At 39.9% G+C, this 24,905-nt stretch overlaps 1 protein-coding gene across 4 annotated transcripts in view; it reads right to left on the minus strand.

The window, feature by feature from the left end:
- LOC122548918 (DNA topoisomerase 1-like) overlaps positions 1 to 24,905 on the minus strand; it is a 115,974-nt gene that overhangs the window by 21,340 nt on the left and 69,729 nt on the right. For 2 of the 4 annotated variants that reach the window (XM_043687893.1, XM_043687894.1), the window contains exons 13-17: positions 22,597 to 22,712; positions 14,003 to 14,124; positions 9,828 to 9,950; positions 1,824 to 2,011; positions 272 to 416 (exon numbers count right to left, since the gene is read on the minus strand). In XM_043687893.1, coding sequence (XP_043543828.1) covers positions 272 to 416; positions 1,824 to 2,011; positions 9,828 to 9,950; positions 14,003 to 14,124; positions 22,597 to 22,712 — 694 coding nt within the window. Of the gene's footprint in view, positions 1 to 271; positions 417 to 1,823; positions 2,012 to 9,827; positions 9,951 to 14,002; positions 14,125 to 22,596; positions 22,713 to 24,156; positions 24,397 to 24,905 lie in introns of those variants that run through there. The other 2 variants (XM_043687897.1, XM_043687895.1) reach the window with 2 other exon arrangements.

Genomic DNA, 24,905 nt, shown 5'->3' on the forward strand with positions numbered 1-24,905 from the left:
GAAGGGCTTACGCCCGAAATGTCGATTCTCCTGTTCCCTGGATGCCGCCTGACCTGCTGCGCTGTTCCAGCAACACATTTTCAGCTCAGATGAGTTTTTCCAACAAGCTACTAAATTTGTTTTTGAAAACCTGTGTGTCAGGAAGGCAAGATGAAAGGAAACCATTCTACTCACTTCTGGTCAAGAAAGAACAATTTAAAGAACAAGATAGTGTGATAAGTCTTGAGCCACATAATAGTAAGAAACTGACAGACATTGAGGGAATACAGACCTTAAGTTTTGAGCTTGGATTGAGCATGACATATTTAAGTAGCCCCTGAACATTTTCTGTCCATGATGCCAGCCAGGTTACTTTATTATCAAAACGTATTTCCTTCCAGTGGTGATTTTTTGGAGGTTCTGGAATATTGGAATCTCTGAATAAAATGAGATTATTTTATAACAACAGTCAAAAACACACATGTTGAACAAGTTAGACTAACTCAAACTAAATGTGAGCTAAGCCGCTCAATGAAAACTCAGCAAACCAGTTAGTAGGTGACAAGTAACCTCCTGCACTATATATTATGGGTAGGCAGCCATTTGGCTCTGCTGCTCAATAAGATCATGGCTGATCTGACAGAGGTCTCAAATCCACTCTCTGTCCTCCATAACCCTGACTATCAAAAATCAAACTCAGCCTTAAATAAATTCAGTAACATTCCCTTTGTTTCTCTCCAGAGTAGAGAACTTCCCATGGCCGAAAAGAAATTCTTATGCAGAATGCAAATTTTAAAATTTACTTAAAACATATGCTGAGTTAAGATGTTTTAAGTTTACTGTAAATAATTGTTTAATACCTGTTGCTTTGACATAGAACTATAAAACCGTTATCTCAGGAGCATGGGTACACTATGTATGTAGTCATGGATTCCAACGACATATGTTATCACCAACCCAGCATTTAAGATACAGGTACCCAATTCTTTATGCAAAATCTTTGGGGCCTATCGTTTTTCAGAAATCAGAATAAATGACACTTTCCCAGTGAAGTTTTTTTTAAAAATCACCTCCAAGGAAACGCACATGTGAATAATATTAGAGCTGAGACACAATTGACATCTGCCAGTGCTGGAATACGCCGCCATGTCACACCTGATGATGTGGTTCGAATGGGTATGGAGTGGGGTCATCTGTTTGCACGCCAAAATGTCGCTGCACACTTCACGAAAAAAAGTTTTCGATTTCGGAACTTTTCAGATTTTCGATAAAGGATTGTGTGCCTGTACTGGGAACCAGTCTGTCGAAAGCTGCATTGAAATCCAGCTTCAAATGCCCAGTCACCCCACCTATCAGAAGCTTTTCAATTTGATCCCAGATTCACCTCGGCATTAAAGTGCAACAATTACACTGGATCCCACTCTTTATAATTGACATCTTGGGACCATATTGAGGTATCTTAATATAAGAGAGAGAGAAGAAAACTAGAAGAGAAGACTAGAGACTAGAAACGCTGTTATTACATCAAGCTGAGCTAAAAGTAAACCAGACTTAAGTGATGGAACCCAGTCCCAAAGTCTTACCAATTCCCAAAGTTTTTTCTTTTAATCGTTATAAGCAAGTGACCAGGGTTTGTTTTTGCTTCATATAAAGCAAACACAGGAAGGTTCTCAATTACTGTCAAATATAAGCAGTTATCACAAGAAAAAAAAAATCTAACTCAAAGCTACTGGGAAAATTATTGGCATCATGGAAAAAGAAAATGTGACAGTTATGAGGGAACCTAAATCACAGATTAGTTTGTTCTTGATATTTTATTTTAGACATCATGTACACTTTCTTACCTGCTGCAATTGATAATGACATCTTCAGGCATGATCCTTTTCTTTAGTTTTCCCATCTTTGGATGGTCGCCACGTCCACGAAACAGACCTGGAGGCTCAATCTTGAAGTTTGCAATTTTCTCCCGATGTCCATCCATTACACAGTAGCCATATATCTCAGCGATTACATCTTGTTCTACTTTTAGTTTCTGTAGGAAAAGACTGCGTTTTTAACTGGATAGTTTGAAGTTAATTATGACCTTTTGCCCCTGATCCCATGGGAGTATAGATACACAGGTAGTTCTGAGTTCCCATTATGCATGTAGGAGTCAATACATCAAGTATTTCCACAGTATTTGCACATGGGCATGCCCAGACTCACTAGCCACCCCATTTCAAGTAAGGCAGTACTCACAGCAAAGACCCTAGATATTTTCCCCTTTTATAGTCCTGCCTCGAGTAGATTATTAAGTCTCAGGGCTGGATTAGCAAGCATCGGATTTGTAAGCTGTTGTATTCGGTTGTAATTTTCTAATGAACGTTTACATTTGAATTAATCAAGCAATGACTTAATTTCTGCTTTCGCGCCTTCATTTGATGTATCATAAATTTGATCTGCTTTTCTTCATCAGCTTGGATAGAGTAAAAAAAACTGCAGATGCTGGAATCCAACGTAAACAGGCAGAAGGCTGGAAGAACACAGCAAACCAGGCAGCATCATGAGGTGAAGAAGTCAATGTTTCGGGTGTTACACCCGAATGCTGTGTTCTTCCAGCCTCCTGTCTGACTATTTTCTTCATAAACTGTCAGAGGTCTACAGCAGCTGTTCTTCTATAAGTCTGCACTAGTCAAAAACAAATCATCTAATTATACTAATGCCATTTTCCAGCACTTGACCCATTGCCAAATATGTCTTGGTATCGGAAGTCTACATATAATATTTCTTAGAAATTATGGAAGTCAATGTATATCACTCTTAAATGCAGACAGTTCCAGATTTCCACGATGCTGAGGGAAGATTTTCCTCAAATCCCCCCTAAGACTCCTGCTCTTTACCTTAACCTATGCCATCTGGTCATTGATTCCTCTTGCTGTCTACCCTATGGCCCATTATAATTTTATACATTTCAATCGCCCACTCAGTCGTCCCTGTTCCAAGGAAAACAAGCTTGGTTTTTCCAATACCTCTTCATAACTAAAACTATCCAGCCCAGGCAACATCTACTAAATTTCTGCAATCACATTCCTCCTATGATGTCAAATCCAGAAGCAGACACTCTAGCTATTGCCAGACCAACCTTCCTGCCTTTAAGTTCTACCCCTTTGGCTAATAATGACAACTGTTTTATTTGCTGTTGCATTGCTTTGGAACTTTGGGAAAAAAAAGTCAAAACAAGGCAGTCTTAAAAGGGAGAAGAACTGACAAAGGAAGCACATGGTGAGGTCAGTGCAAGACAGAGAGAAAGAAACTGACAACAGTGAACCTGCACAGTTACTACCTTTGCTGTTTGAATTCATGTATCCCTGTACATCGGAGTGCGTTTGGGAAAATTAACAGTGAAATTCACAACTGATCTTGGAGGAATGGTTGGGCAAAGTTCATAGCACAGAATCAGAGAAGTTAATCATTGTTTTAAGTGTGGCCTACAGAGAATCTGCAGTAGTGAGCGGAGTGGGTCCTTTCTTGATTATGTGTTTTTGGAGATACTTCTCCTGAATAAATTTAAAATATAAACCATAACTATTAATTTAACCTGGGGCAGTGTTTAGTGGAGGAATAAAACAGTGTTATTTTCTGGGTCTGTAGATTGTGAAGGAGCAAAAATGGCCTTTAGTACAGTGATATGTACTTCTTGTCAGATGTGGGAGTTTAAAGAGAGTTTAAGGGTTACTGTGGATTATATCTGCCATAAATGCTGTTGGTTGCAAATCTTATCAGATCAAATGGATCGGTTTGAGAGACAGTTAGAAGCAATGAGGAATTTGCAACAACAACAGTATATGACGGATGGCAGTTATAAGAAGGGCGGGGGGGGGGGGGGGGAGTCTCAGATACAGTCACATAGATGGGTTAACTCCAGGAAAGGTAGGAGGTAGGCAGCAGCCTTCTGAGGCTATACCATTTCAAACAAGTATGCTGTTTTGGAAAACATATGGGATGATGGATTCTCGGGGAACGTTGCATGAACAGCCAAGTTTCTGGTATTGAGACTGCCTCTAATGCAATGAGGGGTACGTCGGGTTCCAAGAGATCAATTGTGTTGGGGGACTCTTTAGTCCAAGGTACAGACAGACGTTTCTGTGGCCAGCAGCGAAAAATCAGAATGGTGTTGCTTCCCTGGGGCCAGGATCAAGGATGTCTCAGAGAGGGGGCAGAATGTTATCAAGGGGGAGAGGGGCCAGCAAGAGTTCATTGTTCACATTGGAACCAACGACATAGGAAGGGAAAAGGTTGAGATTCTGAAGGGAGATTAGAGAGAGTTAGGCAGCAATTCAAAAAGGAGGTCCTCGAGAGTAGTAATCTCTGGATTACACCCGGTGCTACAAGCATGTGAGGGCAGGAATAGGAGGATAGAGCAGTTGAATGCATGGCTGAGGAGCTGGTGTATGGGAGGAGGATTCACACTTTTGGACCACTGGAATCTCTTTTGGGTAGAAGTGACCTGTACAAAAAGGACGGTTTGCACTTAAATTGGAAGGGGACTAATATACGGGCAGGAAGATATACTGGAGCTGCTCAGGATTTAAACTAGTAAGGTGGGACCCAGGGAGATAGTGAGGAAAGAGATCAATCTGAGACTGGTACAGCTGAGAACAGGTGAGTCAAACAGTCAGGGCAGGCAGGGACAAGGTAGGACTAACAAATTAAACTGCATTTATTTCAATGCAAAGGGTCTAACAGGGAAGGCAGATGAACTCAGGGCATGGTTAGAAACATGGGACTGGGATATCATAGCAATTACAGAAACATGGCTCAAGGGTAGGCAGGATTGGCAGCGTAATGTTCCAGGATACAAATGCTATAGGAAGGATAGAAAGGGAGGCAAGACAGGAGGGGGAGTGGCATTTTTGAAAGAGGATAGCATTACAGTTGTGCTGAGGGAGGATATTCCTGGAAATATATCCAGGGAAGTTATTTGGGTGGAACTGAGAAATAAGAAAGGGATGATCACCTTATTGGGATTGTATTATAGATCTCCTAATAATCAGAGGGAAATTAAGAAACAAACTTGTAAGGAGATCACAGCTATCTGTAAGGAGGGTGGTTATGGTAGGGGATTTTTTAAAATTTCCAAACATAGACTGGGACTACCATAGTGTTAAGGGTTTAGATGGAGAGGAATTTGTTAAGTGTGTACAAGAAAATGTTTTGATTCAATATCAGAAATGTTGCTACTAGAGAAGGTGCAAAACTTGACCTCGTCTTGGGAAATAAGGCATGGCAGGTGTCCGAGGTGTCAGTGGGGGAGCACTTTGGGGCCAGCAACCATAATTCTATTAGTTTAAAATAGTGATGGAAAAGTTTAAGTTCTAAAATTGGCCATTCTCCAATTTAATGGTATTAGCCAAGAACTTTTGAAAGCTGATTGGGGGCAGATGTTCGCAGGTAAAGGGACAGCTAGAAAATGGGAAGCCTTCAGAAATGAGATAACGAGAATCCAGAGAAAGTATATTCCTGTTAGGGTGAAAGGAAAGGTTGGTAGGTATAGGGAATGCTGGATGACTAAAGAAATTGAGGGTTTGGTTAAGAAAAAGAAGGAAGCATATGTAAGGTATAGACAGGATAGATCGAGTGAATCCTTAGAAGAGTATAAAGGCAGTAGGAGTATACTTAAGAGGGAAATCAGAAGGGCAAAAAGGGGACATGAAATAGCTTTGGAAAATAGAGTTAAGGAGCAGCCAAAAGGTTTTTACAAATACATTAAGGACAAAAGGATAACTAGGGAGTGTGTACCTGGCTAGGTAACATCATCAGTAGTGACCTCCAAGTGAAGCGATACCATCTATCAACCCCTCAGAAAATGAACAAGAAATGACATCACCACAAACTCCAGGAACCCCATCTAGGACAAATATATAAATAGAAAGCAGGAGACAACAGCTTCATTTCACTTGGAGGTCACCACTGATGATGTTACCTAGCCAGGTAATGAAATGTCTGGATATCAAACCTACAGCTCAGTGAGCAAAGCTACACCCTAAACCTCAACCTGAGTTACAAACCTTCACAAATCTTGCATAACTAGGGAGAGAATAGGGCCTCTCAAAGATCAGCAAGGTGGCCTTTGTGTGGAGCTGCAGAAAATGGGGGAGATACTAAACGAGTATTTTGCATCAGTATTTACTGTGGAAAAGGACATGGAAGATATAGAAAGTAGCTAAATAAATGGTGACAGCTTGCAAAATGTCCATATTCCAGAGGAGGAAGTGCTGGATGTCTTGAAATGCATAAAGGTGGATAAATCCCCAGGACTTGATCAGGTGTACCCTAGATCTCCGTGGGAAGCTAGAAAAGTGATTGCTGGGCCTCTTGCTGAGATATTTGTATCGTCGATAATAACAGGTGAGGTGCTGGAAGGCTGGAGGTTGGCTAACATGGTGCCACTGTTTAAGAAGGGTGGTAAGGATAAGCCAGGGAACTACAGACCAGTGAGCCTAACATTGGTGGTGGACAAGTTGTTGGAGGCAATCCTGAGGGACAGGATGTACATGTATTTGGAAAGGCAAACTCTGATTAGGGATAGTCAGCATGGCTTTGTGCATGGAAAATCATGTCTCATAAACTTGATTGAGCTTTTTGAAGAAGTAACAAAGAGGATTGATGAGGGCAGGGCGGTAGAGGTGATCTATATGGACTTCAGTAAGGCGATCGACAAGGTTCCCCATGGGAGACTGGTTTGCAAGGTTAGATCGCACCTTCCAACCCATGATCCCTAAAATCTAGATGGTCAAAGGCAAATGCAGCCAAAACACCATCTGCATGCTCCACTTCAAGCCACAGACCATCTTGACTTGGAACTACATCACTGCTCTGTCACTACCACTGGGTCAATATCCTAGAACCCACTTTCTTACTATGGGTGTTCCAAAGCACCAAGGATCGTAGTTGCTCAAAAAGGCAGATCATCACCTTCATCATGATTATCGATGGGCAATAAATACTGTCCTATACCCACAACTATGAATGAAGAAATAAAATGGCACTTGCACTATCACAATGGGTTCCATTTGCTCTCGAGTGACAGCTTTAAGGTACACAATTCTGTCAAGAAATTTAGTCTTTTTTCAATTCTTTCATCAAGCTCCACATCAGTAATAACCCAGCATAAATTGAAGTATTGCTTTCAGCTGAACAGCAATTATGGTGATAAAATGATTCTTAGATATTGAGTGGTCAAAGTGCAAAAGCATATATGTTGCTTGTCCCAGTAAACAATATTACAAATAGATCCCAGAAGAACATCCTAATGAATAAATCAGTAATATATTTTAATACTACAAGTCTGATCTGGGCAAATACTCAGTGATGTTATTTCTGACAACACATACTATCAAGGCAAGGTATGGCTTCCAAGCTGATTTTTCTGGAAAAGATTTTAGCTCCTTCTGTGACAGGGGTGGATGGATGCTTTGTAGGGCTATTTGGTTGTGACAATAACATCCTCCATTAGTTAAATTTGATTACATGAAGGTCCTAAATTCGTCGTTATTTTAAATAATTTCAGTCCTATTTTATGTAACACTGTGATTATACAATGGCATAAAAACTTCTTGAAGTTCTGTGTTGTTGAAGATGTCTCCTAGTTTACCAGTGAAGATTATTTTCCAAATGATGTAAAATAAACACTGCTTGATGTTTGAACAAAGATCTGGTGATTCAGTTGCCTGCCACTTCAACACACTACCCTTTTCGTGGGCCAACACCTGTCTCTGGCTTGCTGCAGTGTTCTAATGAAGCTCAGCACAAGCTGGAAAGACGACTCCTCACTTTCTGCTTGGGTACCCTGCAGCTTTCTGGATTTAATATAGTGTTCATCAACTTTAGGATTTGAGCTCTTCCATGTCCTTATGACCACTAGATGCCTTGTTATCACAGTCTGTATTATACACAACCCATTGTTAGCATCTAACAATCCCCACTAATAGCTATTCATCCTTCTAGCCAGATCATTATCCTTTGTATATCGAACTGTTCTTTGCTCTGTTTGGACTCTACCCCACCTATTGTTTCCTCCTTACCCCCTTTTCCAACCTATCTTCGGTGTATAAATCAACATTTTCCTAGCTACCATCAGTCCTGAGGAAGGGTCACTTGTGCAGAAACATTGACTTTGACTTCTCTCCAAAGATGCTGCCTGTTGAGCTTTTCCATCAACTGCTTGTGGATTCTGTGTTAAACAAACAATTTGCAGAGTAACGATTTCTTTGATCTTCATCTCAAAGCAACTCCTAATAAACTGGTATGGCGTTTTGGCATTTCTTGTCCTAAACATTCCCTCAGTGAAATTCCTCTCAATGACATTGGCTAATAATATTTAACATTTTCGTTGCACTTGTGATGTCAGCCTAAGGAAAGGAGAGAACTGGGCTGTGAATATGGAATCCTGTCCTTTGTTAATCTAACAAAGTCAGTTAGATTAAAAAAAAAATGGAAAGCAGTCTTCATCTCTAAATGGAATATTTCATTTGCGAAACAATGCACATTCTTCACCTGTTCTGCATTTTGCTTACTGATGTGCAGAGTTCATTACACAGATTGACAATAGGAAAAACTAATATGAGAAACTCTGATTTGGCAGCATGGCTGGAGAGAGAAAGAGCTAACATTCAGCCCAAGATGACTCATCTTTAGAACTGAAAGGTGGGCTGGAAAATATGACAACTCATCATAGTTCTTACCTTGTTAAGAGATGAGGTGATGGTGAAGTTGCCCAGAGAAAAAGATAAAAGGGAACGCTAACAGTCGTGAAAGAGGGATTGAGATACAAAATGGTTGCTACTGGTTGTGAATAGTAGAAAATAGTGGTAGTTACACTGAATTATGTTTCAGTATTACTGGGACAAAATCCTGGAAATCTCTCCCTTACAGCATTGCGGGTCTACCTACATATGGTCTGCAGTGGTTCAAGAAGGTAGCTCATTCCCACCTTCAAGGTTGTTTATGGATAGGCAATAATACCCACCTTCCACAAATGAAAAAAAATCTTAGCAATAGAATATTAACCAGCTGTGGTCATACATTGACAAGGATGGACCATGGGTAGATTAGGAAGAAACATTTATTCATTAAAATAATGGCTTGCACAATACCTGCTCTGAAATGGTGAACATTCCAGTTTTCAGGAGTAAGCTGCCCTTCGGGTCCTATAATGAATCAAACTGCTTCATCCCCAAGACGACTGTGGAATTAGGAATAAGTGTCCATACAAGCTCATAACAATGGAAGAGGCCATTTCACCCAATACTGAATTCTGACGGAGCAATTCATATAAATCTTACCAACATACTTTGTCCCCTTGCCTCTATCTTAAGAGTTTTCTCACAATTGATCTACTAACTAGTAGCTGTTACTCATTTTCTCTTGCTCTCTCTTCCAGAGAAAAAGGCGTTGCTAGTTGGATTTATTTCCAATTCTATGGCACAACTTTCACAAAAATAAAACTTTAGACTTTAAGATCTGGATGTTTTACCACTTTTGCCCTTTTTATTATTATTTGTTGTTTTTTAAAATTTCTGGTTTAATAACCAAGGTAGTGCTGAAGAATGGTGACGTTGTACACTTTTCACTGTACTCCTATTCTTGAGTACATGTGACAATAAAATCGAACTCAAATTTTAACAAATGATCAGGTTTGCGCTTAACGGTTATTGTGCAGTTTGCTGGCATTCACTGTCTCTACTCTCAAACAAAGATCGATCATTTTGGTGAGGTGCTAGCACCTATAAGATTATACTTTAGCATGCAATGACTCGAGGGACAAGAAGTTAATTTTAAAAAAACTTTTACTAAAAATGTTTTCTCACCTGTTTCTCCTCCTTGGGCAATGCTTTCTTGGCCTCTGCTTTTTCAGTGAAGTATTGATGCATTTGTGTGAAATCACATTTATCTAGGTCGGTGATTATTTTTTTCTCTTGCTCATTCATTTCCTGCACTCAAGTGGAAGGCCAAAACAGTAAATGACTGTTATGTTAACACAGAATTTATTGCTAAGAGTAGTTCACAAACTTCTATTTTTGTTGGCAGCAGCGAACAAATCAAGCTCTACTTTGGTATCAAATCATTCTGTATATAGTGGTGCACAAAATTAAAACTGCCAGACAAAAAAAAATCTAAATATTTTGATGACAATAATGGAAATCTCTCTCCATTCCTGTTGGAGAAGTAAAAGTTGACCAGGAGTCCATATTACCTTTTATTTTGCACACTGGACCATGAGCCATAGGAGCAGAAAAAGGCCATTCAGCCCCTTGAGTCTGCTTTGATTTGATAATCCTCAAATCCACATTCCTGCCATTTCCCCTATAACTCTTCCATTTCTGATTAAAATCTCTCTCTCAACTGTGAATATACTTTACAAACTAACCTCAGCCATCCTCTATGTTAAAGAATTTCAGAGATTTACTATGCTCAGACAAGGAATTCCTCTCAGCTTGGTCTTAAAGTGCAATCCTTTTTTTTGAGGTTTTGCCCTCTCCCAACCTTTCGTCACCTAACTTATTTTTGTCTTTTGTATCTTTTGTAAGGGGTGATCTGAGTCAGGAGATGATTTAGCTCTTTGAAATTATGCAGTGTCACTGATTGCATAAGCAGGCAGCTTATTCTATAGTCTATTATTTGGTCAAAGGCAGAGCTAAATATGACCTAAACTATCTTTGCATAGCATATATGCATCATTCCAGGTCTTCTATAGTCACACAGTAGAAACATATATTGTGTCACTACAGTCATGATCTGAATAATATATGACAATGACTGATAGTTATCAAATTGCATAGTGGGATGTAATGCATCCAAATAACAGGTACTTAAGTTAATCTAAACAAGTTATTTTGTTTTACCCACAGAGTAAATGGAGTGAAGAAAGCTTCAAACTGGTGATATTCAGTAATCCATTTACTTCCACTATTTACCTGCACAATCTTGATGCTTAATGCTCGGTTATAAACAATAGCTAAAATATCAGCTCAGCAGAATCCATATCAGATTATTGGAAAATTTATAAAAACTCCAAGCATGAAACTTGATGTATTAAAGTCAAACTGCATCACTTCATTAGGTTGTGTAATAGATACCAACAGGAAGACTGGAAGTTTCAAAATTTCTTAAATAGCTGAGATGTAACATTCTAATACACAGAATCTGAGTTCATCACACCATAGGGAAAGTCTTAACTGTTCAGTTTGCATGAAAGGTTGCAGACTGAACTTCTGCAAAGTTGGGTGACACAAAATCCCTTTAAAAATACAAGTGGGACCAGATTCTCTCATTCTCAACCCATTCCAGTTTCTTACAATGGACATGGATAAAGTTCAGCCATTCAAATACACCAATTCCACCCTTGACTGCTTTACCATGGGCATGGGCAGTTTAAATGCTACATAATTTTAATGGAGTTGGGCTTCTTTCAGTAAGCAGACAAGGTGTGTGAATTCTCAGAAGGAAACAAAAGGAGGCATAAACCACGGTGGAAACCCAGTCTGAAATGAGGAATTCAAAACAAGACACAGTCAAATGCACAAAACAAAATTTGCTGGAATAACTCAGCAGGTTGGTCAGCATCGGCACCTGTTATTACATTTAAAAAATGCCAGGCAGATGCTACAAGAATATCTCATTTTCCAGTTTGGCACTTTACAGTCTATGATTCAATATTTCTCAATTTTCCTTTCATCCAGCACTTGCCCCAGGCCATGTGTTGCTGACTTCGCTCAGCAAAGTAGACCCATTTTCTCCTTTTGTCACCCACTTTCACATTTCCATCTCTCCTTAACCACTTTCTTTATCTTTTGTTTTGGACTTCTTTGTAAAACGGGCAGCAGATACAGGAGAACATCAAAACCTGCAAGCTGTGATCAGGACGTAAGAAATTTGCAAAGGATATAGATAGTTGAGTGAGTGGCCAAAAACTTGGCAGATGGGAGTTTAATATAGGAAAGAATGAGGTTATTCACTTTGGAAGACTTATTTAAATGGAAAGAAAGTTGTATTTCAAAAGTGCAACACAGGCATTTCGGTGTGGTTGTGTGAAAGACAAAAGTTAGTATTTAAATGCAACACATAATTAAGGCGGCAATTAGAATTTTGACTAATATTCCAAAGGGGTTGGAGTTTTAAAACAGAGAAATGATATTGCAACTATAGAGGGTGTTGGTGAGGCTGCACTTGGACGTATTGTTCAGTAATGGTCCCTATATTTAAAAATGAATATATTGGCCTTGGAAAGACTAGGATGAAGAGATTGAAGGCTGAAAAGTTACTCTCTATTTGTTAGAGTTTATAAGAATGAAGAGTGAAGAGGGTGATTTTATTGAAATATACAAGATTCTGAGGGAGGTAATTTTACTTAATAATCTCATCAATCTCTATGGCCACCAAAACCCGACTCTGGAATTTTCATTCTGCTCATCTACCAGGAGAAAAATAGAATAGGTAGCAGCCTTTTTAAAGGGTCAGGTCTGCCAGATTAAGAAGTTTCCCAACACAACCTTCCTGCCTCTTCTACTTCTTTGCATAGATAAATTGGAATGAGAGAGAAATTCCAACATGGCAGATGGTGAAATCTGAAATTAAAATCTAACGTAAGTGACCACGGTTAATTGCTTCCCTATTTTGACAAAATATTATTCAATGAACAACTATCTCCTTAAATCTTCAATGACATCAACTTAATTAAATACAGCAATATCACTACTTGGTGGAGGAGAAAATCACTCATAACCTGAAGCCTCATCTGACCAGTCAACCCAACAAGGTTGTGCAGAATCAAACTATTTTCAGTGATTTCCCTCCTTGAATATTTAAAAAGCACCTCCACTATAATAGACTTGAACTTTATAGATATTGAATACACTCACTTAGATGGGTGCAGCTACCAACACCATTATAAAAACTATCCAGGACAAACCAGTTCATTTGACTGGTGCCCTTTCCACAGGGGGTAATATTCATATTCCACTACTAGCACTGCATTTCGTGTGGAGTAGATGCCAAAAAACAGGATGCACAATTCCTCAATCTCAACTTGACAGAATTTTAAATCCGCAACCTTCAATACAAAAACTGTCAAATCATTGGAATGAATCTACCTGCAAGGTCCCTCCAATTTATATAGCATTCCCATCTTCATTACTAGGTCAAAGGGATGTCTTACCACAAACAGAAGGAGGCCAAAACGTCCTTGAACTTGTTCCACTATTCAGTGAGATCACAGCTGATCAGTGACCAAACTCCAGAAAACTACCTTTGTCTTATATTCTTTGAGGACTTGACCAATAAAAACCTTAAATTATTCATTTAAAACTCAGGTTATCTAAAATTGCCATCTGCAGAAGTGAATTCCAAATTTCTGCTATCCTTATCAATCATTTATTGTAGGAGGATGTATAGTGACTCAAGAAGGCCTATTACTGCACCTACTCAAGTTAACTACATATAGACAGTGAAAGCAGCTTACCAATCCTGTCCATAACCTAAGAATGAATGATTAAAAAAAAGTATAAGTACCATTCACATTGTGGTTTATGCTGGACCAGCTTAGATTCATTTCAGGGAGTGTAACAACATTTGCAGAAGTAACCATAGATACAAAGCAAGATGTGTAAAGTCTGCTCTCAATTTTCGTTAAGTTTATAAACCTCCAGTTTTAATTTGCCTGTTCATGAATGCAACAGATTTACAGGACTTTAAGTTTTAAATTTCACATGCACTTTTTTTCCTAATGAATTACATTCTTGTTAAAACGTTGATATTCAAAGAAATTAATTGTCTCAAATCAAACATATGTAAATCACTTCAGTCATTTTCAGTTGGACCTTAAAACACAGAACTCAGTCTCTCTCAATTCTTCTAATCTACAGTCTTTTAAAGTCCAAGCTTTGCAACACTTAATTAATAATTTGTCAGATAGTCATGGCCTTTGATTCTGCTCTTCAATTTTAGATTTTACCCTTTTTATATTTCTCAATTGAGAGAGACATACCTTCTTCCAGTCATGAAAAAAATTTTGCCTGAAGACATCCTTTGTAGTGTACTCATGATCCAGCATCTTAGCATAGAAGGTAGCCACTTCTTCTGCTGCCAGGCTTAATTTCATAGGACTACCTACACAAACAAGCCATCAAATATAAAGAGGTAAAGAGAATCTAACAACAAACCAACAGTTACACAAGATTTGCAAATTTAAATGAAACGTTGGGCTGGCTTTGTACTTTCGTCAACTAAAAATGGAAAAGGAAAATAGTGGTTACTGTTTATAACTTTGCCAGTACAGCTGTACTACAAATTTAAGTTTTTATATAAAGAAAGTCCGTCAGCAGCTGTGGTGGCACTGAAAGGGTCATCAACTGGAAACGCCAATTCCTTTTCTCTCTCTCTAAATGCTGAGCATTTTAAATATTTTCTGTTTCTATCTCAGTTTTCTACCATCTACAATAGTCAATTTTTAAAGGTAACTTCTCTTTTCAAAAGTTGTCTTATCTCCATGTGCAATTTAAACTTCTTAACTATTGATTCAAAGGATAAGGGGCAGAAATATGAAGTTAGTTCGCTGAGCTTGAAGGTTTGTTTTCAGACTTTTCGTCACTATAATAGGTAACATTATAGTGAGAGTCTCTGGTGAAGTGCTGGTGGTATGTCTTGGTTTCTTAAAGTGGGTGATGTCATTTCTGCTTCTTGTTTCGCAAGGGAAGGTAGATAGGATCTAAATCAATGTGTTTATTGATGGAGTTCTGGTTAGAATGCCATGTCTCTAAGAATTCTCATGCATGTCTTTGTTTCTCATGCATGTGCTAGGATGTGTGTGTGTTGTTCCGGTCAAAATGATATACTACTTTGTCTGTATGTATAGAAACTAGTGATAGTGGGTCATGTCTTTCGGTGGCCAGTTGGCATCCATGTATCCTGGTGGCAAATTTCCTGCTAGTTTGTCCGATGTAGTGTTTTTTTCTTAAACAGTTCTTGCATGGTATCTTGTAAATGACAGTTTTGCTGGTAGTATCTAATAGATTCTTTAGGTTCATTAGTTGCTGTTTGCAGGTTTTGTTATTGAATGTGAAGTGGGTGGTGAGGCACAGATCTACTAGTTTGAGGATGTATCTTTGCTGATGAAGTTGGTGCTGTCTAGAGTTCATGGTCTTGATTTTCCTGGTAGTGATACCAGTGTTTCTTTGGCAAGGTCAATTTAAATTGATGAGAAACACTGGCATCACTACTAACCATCGTGGTGGGGAATCCTCAGCTGATGAAGAAGGTGGATATTTTAGTGACTGCCTTGTAGAAGATAGCATCATTAGAACAGATCCAACAGAAACAGAGGAACTGGGAGAATGGAAGACTCCCTACAGGAAGCAGGGTGGGAGAATGTACAGTCAAAATAACTGTGGGAGTCAGCAGGTTTGTGCTGGATATTGGTGGCCAGTTTATCCTGAGAAATGGGAATGGATGCTGAGGAAAAGAAGTGAGGAGTCAAAGATGGACCAAGTGAAAGTGAGAGCAGGGTGGAAATTGGAAACAAGATTGATAAACTTTTCTAATTCTGAGATAACAAGATGTGAAAGGTTCTAGGCAAGTGATGACATAACTCTTTCTCCAGACATCAAAGTTAAAAATCGCACAACATCAGGTTATAGTCAAACAGGTTTATTTGTAAGCACTAGCTTGTGATGCGCTGCTTTATCAGGTGGCGATGAAGCAGAACCACAAGAGACAGAATTTATAGCAAAAGATTAGTGATACATTGAACAAACCTAGATTGTTAAGTCTTTCATCTAACAATCCAGGTTTGTTCAATGTATCATTGTATCACTGTAATCTTTTGCTATAACTTGGCGTTGTGAAATTTTTAACTTTGTCCACCCCAGTCCAACACAGCTCCTCCAAATCCAGACATCAAAGATGTGGCCTTGACCACTTTCTGTGACAGAGAAAATTCCAAATGCTCACCACTCTCTGGCTGAAGGCATTTCTCCTCTCCAAGACAGAAAAAAAGTCCCTTCAGCTCTTCAAGTCTGTGCCAGTCAAAACAAGCACCTAGTTACTTTACTTGCACTTTCCAACACTTGCCTAGAACCTTTCACATCTTGTTATCTCAGTACCAAATGCCCTATGCATATTCTTAGACAACAAGACTGGTTTTGAACTCCCTAGTCAGAGTACATCCTTTCTGCATTTACCTTGTCTAGTCACATTAGAATTTTATTGGCTGCTTACAGCTCCATCTCATTCTTGTAAAGTTCAGTTAATATAGTCTGAACCAATCCAGTCTCTATTTATAAGTTAGCTCTGCTAGCCCAGGAATCAGACTGGTAAACCTTTCTCGCACTTCCTCCAGAGCCAGAAAATCCTTTCTCAAATAAAGAGACTAAAACTGCACATGATTCTCAAGGAGTCATTCACTAAGGCCCTATATATTGTATTTTCTACTCCTGTACTAACTTGCTTGCTTTGAAGGCTAGTATGCTATTTGCCTTCTTCACTGCCCACTGCAGCTGCATGCTTACTTTCAACTGACATAAGAGCACATCCAGTTTGATGCACATCCTGCTCTCCCAACCTCTCACCATCCAGATAGGAATCTGCCTTCCTGTCTTTGCTAAAGTGGATAACCTAATTTATTCATGTTATATTTCATCTATCACACATTTGCAAGCAACCAAATCACACTGAAGCTTCGCTGCATCCTTCCTGTCACACAAATGTGCATCATCTGCAAGCCTGGAGATATTACACTTAGTTACTCAATCTAAATTATTAAGACATAGTGAATAGCTTGGGTTCAAACACAGATTCCTGAAGCAGTCACTGTCTGTCACTGTGAAAAGTATCCATTTATTCCTACTCTTGGGTTTCTGTCATGGAATCATGGGAGTCCTACAGCACAGAGTCCATGCCATCCAAAATGTCCATCCACACTGACTCAATTTTCTTGCACTTGGCCCATATCTTTCTAAACCTTTCCTATTAATGTATTTGTCCAAACACCTTTTAAATGTTGTTAAATGAACACGCCTCAATGGGCTGGCAGCTAATTCCATTTATGTATTACCCGCTGTGAGAAAAGGTTGCCCCTCGGGTTACCTTCTATTCTTTCCCCTCTAACCTTAAACTGATGCCCTCTAGTCCTTCATTCCCCAATCCTGGGAAAAAGACTGAGTGCATTCACCCTATCCATGCCTCATGTTCTTACACAGTTGGGCAAGATCCCCCCCTCAGTCCCCTATGCTCAAAAGAAAAAAATCCTAGCTTGTTGAATTTCTGTTGATGACTCAGACTGTTGAGTCCTGGCAACATCCTTGTAAATTTCTTCTGCAGGTTTTCCAATGTAATAACATCCTTCCTATAACAATGTGACCAAAACAATGTAAGGGCATTTCTTATGAAGAAAGGTTGAAAGAGCTAGGGCTTTTCTTATTGGAGCGAAGGAGGAAGAGAAGAGATTTGATAGATGTACAAGATGAGAAGCAAAGATAGAGTGGATACCCAGAGACTTTTCCCAGGGTGGAAATGGCTATCATGAAGGGGCATAATTTTAACATGACTGGAGGAAGGTTTTGGGAAGATGTCAGAGGTAGGCTCTTTACAGAGTGGTGGGTGCGTGGAATGCACTGCCAGCAGTGGTAGTAGAGTCAGAAACATTAGGGACATTTAAGAGACTCTTGGATAGGCACACTGATTATAGTAAAATGAAGGGTACATAAGGTTAGTTTGATCTTAGAGTAGGATAAAAAGGTTGGCACAACCTTGAGGGCTAAAGGGCCTGTACTGTACTGCTCTATGTTCTAAAACTGAACACAATACTCCAAGTGCAGCCTCACCAACATCCAGTACAACTGCAACAAAACTTCCAACTTCCATACTCAATGTCCTGACTGATGAAGGCCAGTGTGCCGAAAGCCTTCTTCACCACTCTGTCTACCTATGACTCCACTTTCAGAGAACCGTGTGCCTGAACTCTAAGGACCCTCTGTTCCACTCCACTCCTTAAGGCCCTACCATTCACTATGAAACTCCTACATTGATTCGAATTTTCAAAATTCAAAACCTCACATTGCCAATCAGGTCTCTATCTGTGGCAGTTCACTACTCCAATCCCATGTGAATAATTTTACTTGCTAATGTTTTTAATATGGGACCTTGTTGAAAGCCTGAAAGTCCATGTAAACAATATCCACTGGCTGTCCATTATGAATTTTACTAATTAAATCTTCAAAACAATTCCATTTGTAAAGCATGATAGGTCTTTTGTAAATCAAACCTATGCTGAATGCCCAATTCGTCAGTTATTAAATCTGTTATGAGCTGCATTTCCCCACAAACAATACGAGGCTAATAAGTCTGTATAATTTCCTATTTTCACCCCACCTCCTTGTTAAAGTAGTGTGGTTACATTACCTACCCTCCAACCCACAGAAACTGTTCTAGAGTCTATACAGTCTTGAAAGGTGAGCCTCCAATTCATTCATTGTTTGTAGGATTTGTGGCCTTTTATCCCATCGATTTACACACACACACACACACACACACAGCTCCTTGGCATGTTCGCGATGTTAGGTGTCATCCCTTGTGAAAACAGAGTCAAAATATATATTTAATTGGTCTACCGTCTCTTTTCTCTATTATATCTTCCCTCATTTCTAACTGTAAGAGACCTGCATTTGTCCTACCTAGTTATTTTTCTCTTCACATATCTACAGAAGTTTTTAAAATCAGTTTGTATATTCCTTGTATTGTTACGCTCATCTCCTTCTTCCTCATCTTTTGCTGAAATCTAAACTGCTTCTGATTTTCAGGTTTGCTGCTTTTTTTTGCCTATTTGTACGCCCCTTTCTTAGATCTGATGCTATTCCTAATTTCTCTGTTAGTTATAGACAGGCCACATTTCCCATTTTAATAATTGAAACCTTTTGTAATCGCAAGTTACTATCTATTGTGCATCTTACCAGCTCTCTACAAATATTCATGTACTTTTACTTAAGAAAAAGATGACAGAGGATGTAACTCATTACTGGGCTCCAGGAACCTGAAGAAAAGAATCCCCCCCTATTTTAACATTTTAACCAACACATTCTATAGAGCCATAGAGATGTACAGTATGGAAACAGACCCTTCAGTCCAACTTGTCCATGCCGACCATATATCCTAATCTAGTCCCATTTACCACCATTTGGGCCATATCCCTCTTAAACCCTTCCTATTCAGATACCCATCCAGATGCCTTTTAAATGTGGTGTTTGAATGTCCACCACTTCCTTTGGCAGCTCATTCCATGCACACACAACCTTCTGCATGAAAGAGTTGCCCCTTCGGTCCCTTTAAATTTTACCCATCTCAGCCTAAACCTATGCCCTCTAGTTCTGGACTCCCACATCCCAGGGAAAAGACCTTATCTATTTATCCGATCCATACCCCTCATGATTTTATAAACCCCAAAAGGTTACTTGTCAGCTCTGAGATAGCTTAGATTAGTCTAGTCCCATTTGCCAGCATTTGGCCCACACCCCTCTAAAGCCTTCCTATTCATATACCCATCCAGATGCCTTTTAAATGCTGTAATCGTACCAGCCTCCACCACTTCCTCTGGTAGCGTGAAAAAGTTGCTCCTCTGGTCCCTTTTAAATCTTTCCCCTTTCATCTTAAACCTATGCCCACTAGTTTTGGACTCCCTCACCTGGGGAAAAAAATGACTTTGGCTATTTATCCTATTCATACCGCTCATGATGTTATAAACCTTGATAAAGGTCACCCATCATCCTCAGATGCTCCAGGGAAAATAGCACCAGTCTATTCAGTCTCTTCCTATAGCTCAAACCCTCCAACCCTGGCATTATCCTTGTAAATCTTTACTGAACCCTTCCAAGTTTCACAACATCCTTCCTAGAGCAGGGAGACCAGAAGTGAATGCATTATCCCAAAATGGCCTAACCAATGTCTTGTACAGCCGCAACATGACCTCCTAACTCTATACTCAATGCACTGATCAATAAAGACAAGCACACTAAACACTTCCTTCAGTAGTCAAAGATGTGTGTGGTACTGGAAAAGCACAGGTCAGGCAACATCCAAGGAGCAGGAGTTGATGTTTCTGGCATAAACCCTTAATCAGGGACTGATTGGTGGGGGAGAAGGGGCAGTCAACAATGGGTCGGAGAGATAAATGGGAGGGAGAAGGCAGCTTGTAAAGTGATAGGTAGATGAAGGTAGGGAATAATGGTGATAGGACTTTTACCCGAAACATCGATTTTTCTGCTCCTTGAATACTGCCTGACCAGCTGTGCTTTTCCAGCACCACTCTAATCTAAACCCATAATGGTGTTAGGTCGGAACAAACGGTGGAGTGGATCAGTGGGAAGGACGATTGACAGATAGAACGAGAGGCGGTGCAAAGTTGGAAGGTTGGATCTGGGATGAGGTGGCGGGAGGGGAGATAAGGAAACTGGGGATGTTGACACTAATGCTGTGTGGTTGGAGGGTCCCAATGCAGAAGATGAGGCATTCCTCCTCCAGACATCATGTGGCCTTGATTTAGTGATGGAGGAGAACCTAGACTTGCACATCCTTGGCAGAGTTGGAGAGTGGAAATGGGCAGTCGGAGGGTGGTGGGGTTGTTGGGTATGTGTGCCCCAGAGATGTTCCCTGAACCTTTCCACAAGTTGGCGTCCTGTCTCCTCAATGTAGAGGAGACCACATCAGGAGCAACAGACACAGTAAATGAGGTGTTTGAATGTGCAGGAATATCTCTGTCAGATGTAGAAGGATCTGTTGGGCCATTGTGAGGTGAGTGGGAGGTGTGGGCACAGATTTTACACCACTTGCTGGGGCAGGAAGATGCAAGGAGTACAGGGAGGGTTGGTGGGGCACGTGAACGTAACAAGGGAGTCGCAGAGGAAAAGGTCTCTGCAGAATGCTGATAGGGGTGGGGAGGGAAATTTATCTCTGGTGGTTGAGTCTGACTGTAGGTGGCAGAAATGGTGGAGGATGATGCATTGTATCCAAAGATTGGTGGGGTGGAAGGTGAGCACCGAGGGGAGTTCTATTCTTGTTGCAGTTGGAGAGGTGGGGTTCAAGGGTGGAGGTGCAGGAAGTGGAGGAGATACGCTGGAGGCTATTGCAGAAGGAGAGGTTTAGGAAGGGGAAGGTGTCCGAGATGGTCCAGGTGAACTTGAGGTCAGGGTGGAAGGTGTTTGTGAAGTTGGTAAACTGTTCAACCTCTTCATACAATTCATCAACATCAAGAACACCTTCCACCCTGACCTCAAGTTCATCTGGCCCATCTCAGATACGCACCTCCCCAACTCTATTTCTGACAATTGACTCAACACAGACATTCACTTCAAACCCACCAACTACCTGGACTACACCTTGTCCCAACACCACCTCCTGTAAAAATGCTATCCCTTACTTCCAATTCCCCTGTCTCCATTGCATTTGCTCTCAGGAGGAGTAATTCCACTCCAGAACATCCCAAATGGCTTCCTACTCCAATTTCCCCTCCCACATGACCAATGATGCCCTCTAACCACAAACCCCACCCCAGATCCGCACCTTCCACCTCACCAATCTCTCAGGATGCCAACTTGCGGAACAGTTAAGTGAACATCTCTGGGACACACGCACTCAACAATCCCATCGTCTTGTGGCTGACCACTTCAACTCTCCCTCCCATTCTACCAAGGACAAGCAAGTCCTGGTTCTCCTCCACTGCCCAATCCAAGCCACCTGATGCCTGGAGGAGGAATGCCTCATCTTCCACCTTGGGACCCTCCAACCACATGGTACCAATGTTGATTTCACTAGTTTCCTCATCTCCCCTACCCCTGCTAATCCCAGATCCAACCCTCCAACTCAGCACTGCCCTCTTGAACTGTCCTACCTGCCCATCTTCCACTCCAATCTATCACCACTACCTTCATTTACCTATCACCTTCCAAGCTACCTTTCCCCCACCCCATTAACATTTGACTCAGTCCCCCCCCATGCAACCACCCCCAAATTCCTGAAGGGATTATACCCTAAACATAGACTCTCCTGCTCTCAGATGCTGCCTGACCTGCTGTGCTTTTCCAGCACCACACTCTTGACTCTGATCTCCAACATACAAGATGATCAGAGGATAAGATAGGGTGGACAGTGAGAGCTTTTTTCCACAGATGGTGATGGCTAGCACGAGGGGACATAGCTTTAAACTGAGGGGACAGATATAGGACAGATGTCAGAGGCAGGTTTTTTACTCAGTAGTAACATTTAAAGGACATTTAAATGGTCATTGGATAAATATATGAATGATAATGGAGAGTGTAGGGTAGATGGGCTTCAAATTGTTGTACTGACCTGAAGCAACAATCAGGTGAAATTATCGAGGGCTGAAGGGCCTGCATGGCACTGTAATGGTCTATCTGCAGTCCTCACTGCCTCCTGTCTACCTGCGCCTCCACTTAAGGAACTATGAACCTGCATTTAAGATCTCAGAAATCTTTGTGGCCATAAATAATATTTGACATGGGAGAAACTGTCTTTTTTGTTGATAATTTCCAGAAACTATTGGTACATTGTAAAAACGGTGTGAACATTGGTACTCACCATCGTAATAAAATTCAATACCATCAGGAAGTGGCTCATATTCAGGTGCAAACAGTGGACCGCTGTGTTCAAGAAACATCCATTTCACACCATCCTCATAGTGTTCTTCTTCCCACCTGATGGCATTGAAGGAAAGATAAAGTGCAGAAGAGAGCAAGATCAATATTTGGCAATGACTGATCCTTCCACACAAAAAAAACTATTACTATACATTTCATTCTTTAAATCAAAGGTATCTTTCAAAGATAGTTAGTATTAGATAAGCAAAGATAGTATTTTTTGTTAAATTTTAGTTAGCAAGGAGGTCACAGGAAACAACAATTTTATGCTTGTAAAATTATGACGTGATTACATGAGGATGATCAATAATTTGAACCATATAAAATGTTGGATCATATGTCGAACCCTTCCTCAGCCATTTTAGATTATCTCAAGCAATTCCTCTCCACACTGTCAACAAGTCAAACACGTGAAGTGGATCATTTACAATCTTCAGTGAAAAGTGAGTCAACAGTTTGTGACTACCTTTCATCCTCTCATTACCCTCTTCCTCCCTTCCCTTCCCTCCATCCACTTATTCCCTCTGCAGATATATTCAACGTCAATTGAATTGAATGTGTTTTCACATTCCCTTCTGGAAGTATGTTCTATACAATAACTCTATCCTTAGAAAATATTTATGGATCTTTTGCCAATTATCTGAAATAGGCTCTCTTTGCTAACTAATTCTTCCGTGGAAACACTTTCTATTTATGTATCCTTTCAAAAACCTCTATTTTAAGCACTTGAATTCAGAGAAAATCACAACTGTTCCACTGCTCGAGGCCATTCAGCCCATCCAAATGACTATAACATTTCATGCTATTCTCCTACTTTCTTCTTATAATCTTATACATTCTTCTTTGAAATAACTGCCTAACACCCTTCTGAATATCTTGTGTAAACTTGCTTCCACAACACACCATTGGAGCGCAGGCTACAGCATAACTTTTGGCTCTGTGTAAAGGTTAGAATTAAAACTCTCAATCTCTATTTAAGAAGAAAAGACCATTCATCTCTAGTGTTTCCTCAATTAAACATCTTTATTTGCAAGCCTGGAATACAACCTTCAATCATCAGTGCTCTGACCAGTTTTCTGGAGAATCCAATGTCAGTGGTTTGATAACTGATTTTGTAGGAAGTGGAATTTTTTTAATAGTTCCACAATGCCATTATAGCTGTTTTTTGCTATTTGTAGCATTTTATTAAATCTCCAGTTTTTTTTTAAACCTTGCTTTCAAATAAGGGAACGTTGAACACTTCTTCTAAACATCTCTTTCCTATCCATTCTACACCTAATTCCAATCAACTAATCTCACATACGAGACGTATAAATCCAGTGATAACATCACATTACTTCAAAGATGAAGAAAGAGAGGATTTGAGTTATCCAAAATGAAAATAAACAAAATATTTTACACATGCAAATTAATAGTTCATCTTCCCTTGTGAAGGCACATTTCTCTTTTTTAATTCCTACCTTATCAGCTTACTAAAAAAAAAATGAAGGTTGCAGCCTACCTCTTCCCTGCAAACCGTACTCTCTGAGCAATAGGAAATGTGCATCTTAGAGTCCTAACAATTAAATTGCTGTGCTTAACGTTTAAATTGCTAAAGACTATTTTTGTCACAGTAGCCACACACCTGAACATAACAAAACATGTTAGAGATCACTTTGCTTAAAAATATGTGACACTGAAACACTCCTACAAGGAGGACTTGCTCCACTCATTATTACTTCATTTGAACTTTGAACCTGACAACACTTCCTGTGGTGCTGCTACATTCCCCTTCCCACAGACAACAAATTTCTGTACATGGAAAATGATTCCTATCAGCATAATCCTTACTTAGTTTGAATAAGATTTTAAATTTTTAATTTGTTAAGGCAAACAAAGGGAAAAGAAAATAAATATAACAAAAACAATTCTCATCTATGACTGTGTCAAAGTAGGAAAAATACTTTTCAATTCAATGACAATTAAGTTAATTGAGCATTTTTATTCCTTTAAAAATTAGCTCAGTTTCTTACCTAAAAATTAACTTGACAGAACGCAAGGTGAAAATGATAAATTTATTTTTTTTGAAGAACTGATATAAAATCTGAATAAGGTAAAAACAATGATTGCAGATGCTGGAAACCAGATTCTGGATTAGTGGTGCTGGAAGAGCACAGCAGTTCAGGCAACATCCAAGGAGCAGTGAAATCGATGTTTCGGGCAAAAGCCCTTCATCAGGAATAAAGGCAGAGAGCCTGAAGCGTGGAGAGA

The sequence above is a fragment of the Chiloscyllium plagiosum genome, chromosome 4 (genome assembly GCF_004010195.1).
Source record: "Chiloscyllium plagiosum isolate BGI_BamShark_2017 chromosome 4, ASM401019v2, whole genome shotgun sequence".
In the NCBI taxonomy this organism is placed as follows: Eukaryota; Metazoa; Chordata; class Chondrichthyes; order Orectolobiformes; family Hemiscylliidae; genus Chiloscyllium; species Chiloscyllium plagiosum.